Raw genomic sequence first — 3,993 nt, 5'->3', positions numbered from 1 at the left:
ACATTCCGTAACCAAACATCTTGAAACCTTTTGCTTAAAATCATATGAATTATTGAACGACAGTGATATCGCACTAATCCCTGTGGATACGATATAAACAATACTTACCCTATACAAACAATTTCATCAAAATGGCACTACTGTCGGGGACTGGCGTATTGATATTGCTAGCATAGCAACAATTTCTATTATTTTAAGTAATTTTGCACTTCTATATTTGTACATTATTATATTTGTCATCCATCATGTTTGTTCACTTGTGTAGTTAAGATTTCAAAACTCTGTTTATGCGAGGTAGTTTACCGAAAGATCAACTTTTTTTATCCTGAAATTGAAAGAACAACTCGTAAAAACAGCAGCAAAACTAGAAAGCAAAATCAGCTAGCCAGACAAAGGATCCAACAGGAAGGAACTTCTACTTCTACTTCTTCAACAACTCCTAGAACTGAAGAAGTCATGGCTACACCAACTCCTGTCAGAGAGCCTTGTCAAAACAGCCCAAGAAGGAATACTCTTGTTGTCAAACCTGTACAGAATGCAAGAAACCTAGAGATGAAAATTGGATTTCTTCAAATCTTATATGTAAATCCTTTTACTGGACTAAACCATAAAGATCCATACACTCACCTTACCAAGTACTATGAGATTTCTGGTACACTCGAAGCTCCTAAAGTAGAAGAAAAACATGTGTTCGTGAGATTGTTTCCTGATTAATTGATCGGGAAAGCAAAAGCATGGTACCTTGACCAACCAATTAAGACTATGATATATTGGAATGCACTTGAGGAAAAATTTCTTGATAGATTCTTTCCACACAATAGATTTTTGGAGGCCAAAACCTTAATTGTTGTATTTTCTCAAGGCGCAAGTGAATCACTTTGTGAAGCATGGGAGCGATACAAGTCAATGTTGAGAAGATGTCCCAACCATGGATTTAATGAGCTTACTCATATTCATATCTTCCGCAATGGACTTCAACCGCAACCAAAACTTATTTTGGATGCAACTATAGGTGGATCTTAATGTCTAAGAGTGTAGAAGATGTAATTGCTATTATTGACACGATGACACTCAATGATCATCAAGTTCAACACAATAGAGGTCCTTTACAAAAGAAAGACGGAGTAATTGAATTGGGAGCAAATGATGCAATTTTGGCTCAGAATAAACTGTTAGCTCAAACAGTGGAAGAACTTATAAAAAAAATGTCCAAGCTTCCGCAAAAGCTCAAATAAATGCAAGAAGTCCTGAACAAACATCAACAGGTTGCATATTGTAAACTTTGCAATGGAAATAATCCCACAGGTTATTGTCCTCCGGAGAATGCAGAGGTGAATTACATGGGAAATGAATATCAACATATGTAATTACAGTATCAAGGTAAGAATAGTTATCAATAAAGAGGGAACAATGCACTTTATGGCCAAGGGTGGAGACCAGAAGCAGGACCATCTAATAGACAAAATCCTTATCAGAGTTATAATCAGAATCCTCAGCCACAAGATAGAAATTTAAATATTGAGGACACTCTGAATCACTTTATGCAAATGTCTATAGAAAACAAAAAGAGCATTGATGCAGCCATTAACAACCTTGAAAATTAAGTTGGTCAAACAGCTAAGCAATTGGCTGATCAACAAGGAGGGACATTTACTGCGCACACTCAAGCTAATCTGAAGGAACATTGCAAACTCATTCTAACTTGGAGTGGAAAAGAAGTTGGAAAAGGCATTGGTGATAATATGAAAAGAGCAAGTTGTGATCGAAAAACAAGAAGGAGAAAAGGAAGAAGTTGAGAGAGAAGGAGAGCAAGAAAATAAAAAAGAAGAATTATTTGAAAATGAAAAATTGAAAAAGAAGGGTTAGAAAAGAAAAAGAGTGATGAAAAGAAGACAAAAGCTTAAAAGTTTAAGAGGAGAAAGGGAAATGAAGACTTTTCCAGTGCAACACCTACCTTATCTGCATGCTCCTACCAAGAAAGACAATGTGAGGCATTATGCAAGGTTTTTGGATATATTTAGTCGGTTGCAGATAAATATTCCATTTTCTAAAGCTCTTGAATAAATGCCAACTTATGCTAAATTCATGAAGGATATTTTCACGAAGAAAATGAGGTATACGGATCAAGAGACTATAAACCTAGATGTTATTTGTAGTTCCATCGTTCAAAGAACTATCCCACATAAAGAAATAGAGCCTATGAGAGTTACATTGCCTGTCACTATAGGGAATGTAAACATTGGCAAAACATTAGTAGATTTGGGTTCAAGCATAAACTTGATACCGTTGTCGGTGGTTTGGAGGTTATGCAACCTTGGAGTTAAACAGACAAATATGACATTGTAATTGGCAGATAAATCCATCACTCGTCCATCAGGAATAGCTGAAGATGCTTTGGTTAAGATGGACAAATTCTTATTTCCAATTGATTTTTTTATGATGGATATTGAAGAAGATGATGATGCACTTTTGATTTTAGGTTGACCTTTCATGAAAATAGCAAGAATGATGATAGATGTGGATGAGGTGGTGATGAAGCAAGAATGCAAGATGAAGAAGTCAACTTTTGTTTGTTTGAAGCAAGAAAGCATCCAACCAACAAAGAAATATGTTATCAAATGGATTCTCTTAACAAATAAATAAAATAAGAGAATATTGGTGATTATATAACAGATCCCGAAACACCATTAGAAGCTTTCATACTAAAAGAGGAAATGGAGATAAACACATTCTCAAAGAAAATAAAAGGAATTGAAAGAATTTATGAGAAAGCCAAAACTTTCAAGAAAGCCATTCATGATGTTGTTAAGAGGGCTAGACCAATAAAGAGAAATGACAAGACAAAGACACATGATGGTGATGTAGATGACTGGATCATATCACAAAGACCACCTTGAATTCACTTGAAAAAATATATCGAGCTATTGGAGTTAAACAAACGCTTGTTGGGAGGCAACCCAGCTTTGTAAGTATTTTAGTTTTGCATTTTGTATTTTAAGTCTTTAAGGATGAAAATGAATGTCATTTTGAAAGCAAGAGTGCGTTTTCAAAAACCTGATGTCCAGGATCACTGAGCTAGGATTTCGCACTGAGCACGGCCAGTTGTATTAGTAAAAAAAAATTATTAATTAGCCTGCGACCAAGCCATTTGTTCAGGAGGATGCAGTTGATCCATAGGTTGATGAAGAAGGTAAAGCAGAAGATGAAAAGGAAACATAATCTATGAGTGAATCTGATGAGGATTATGGATCATTTGACTGAAAAGCTCACCATTATCAGTGAAATCTACAAGCGCTCAGTCATTTATTTATTTATTTGATTTATCATGTTCTCTTTAAACTAATTTGTGGTGTTATGAACTTATTTTTATATTTGTTGGATTTGGGACTTTTGGTTGGCATCTTATGTCAACATAACTTTATGGTGGATTTTGTTAATTGAGTTATTGTTTTGTTTAATTTGGTTCGAGTAGTAGTAGTTTAGTTTTAACTTAAAATTGTTTAATGTTAGCAAAATATTTTTTTAAGCTTGTCTCTTGATGGATCAAAGAAACCTTGAGTAATTGTTTCAAGCTTGAATGTTCAACAAGCAAATGCAAGTGATAATGATAAAAGCTTGAAAGATGGTGCAATTTCAAGGTACATGTTAATTGCTTTCTAGAGCATATCATGAATATGAAACTTGTAATTTTTACAAAAATTTGTTCATGCATTATTTTGCAGTACTGGTTTCATGGTTAAATCACATTAGATCAAAACCTAAATGTGAGGAAACTTTCCACAGTTTACTAAATGCACAGAAGACCAACAGTCATTTGTTTTAACTCAATTGACTTATATTTAATCTTGAAATTATGTTGATTTGAATGAAAGCATGAAAATGATCAAGGAATTTTTTTGAAATTGAGCACAATCACTTATCCAAAAGTAGACTACCTTGTGAGTGAGTGAAAATTTGTTAACCCCTTTGAGCTTTAGTGACATAATCTACATC

At 34.2% G+C, this 3,993-nt stretch overlaps 1 protein-coding gene across 1 annotated transcript; it reads left to right on the top strand.

The window, feature by feature from the left end:
* The first annotated feature begins 2,064 nt into the window (after positions 1-2,064).
* Positions 2,065-2,897, top strand: LOC127135983 (uncharacterized). Its single transcript, XM_051062597.1, has 3 exons — positions 2,065-2,263; positions 2,354-2,479; positions 2,674-2,897. Exons 1-3 carry the CDS (start codon positions 2,065-2,067, stop codon positions 2,895-2,897), a joined length of 549 nt encoding a protein of 182 aa, XP_050918554.1.
* Positions 2,898-3,993: the final 1,096 nt, after the last annotated feature.

This window comes from Lathyrus oleraceus, chromosome 4, assembly GCF_024323335.1.
Source record: "Lathyrus oleraceus cultivar Zhongwan6 chromosome 4, CAAS_Psat_ZW6_1.0, whole genome shotgun sequence".
In the NCBI taxonomy this organism is placed as follows: Eukaryota; Viridiplantae; Streptophyta; class Magnoliopsida; order Fabales; family Fabaceae; genus Lathyrus; species Lathyrus oleraceus.
This window is presented reverse-complemented; position numbering and strand designations above follow the sequence as displayed.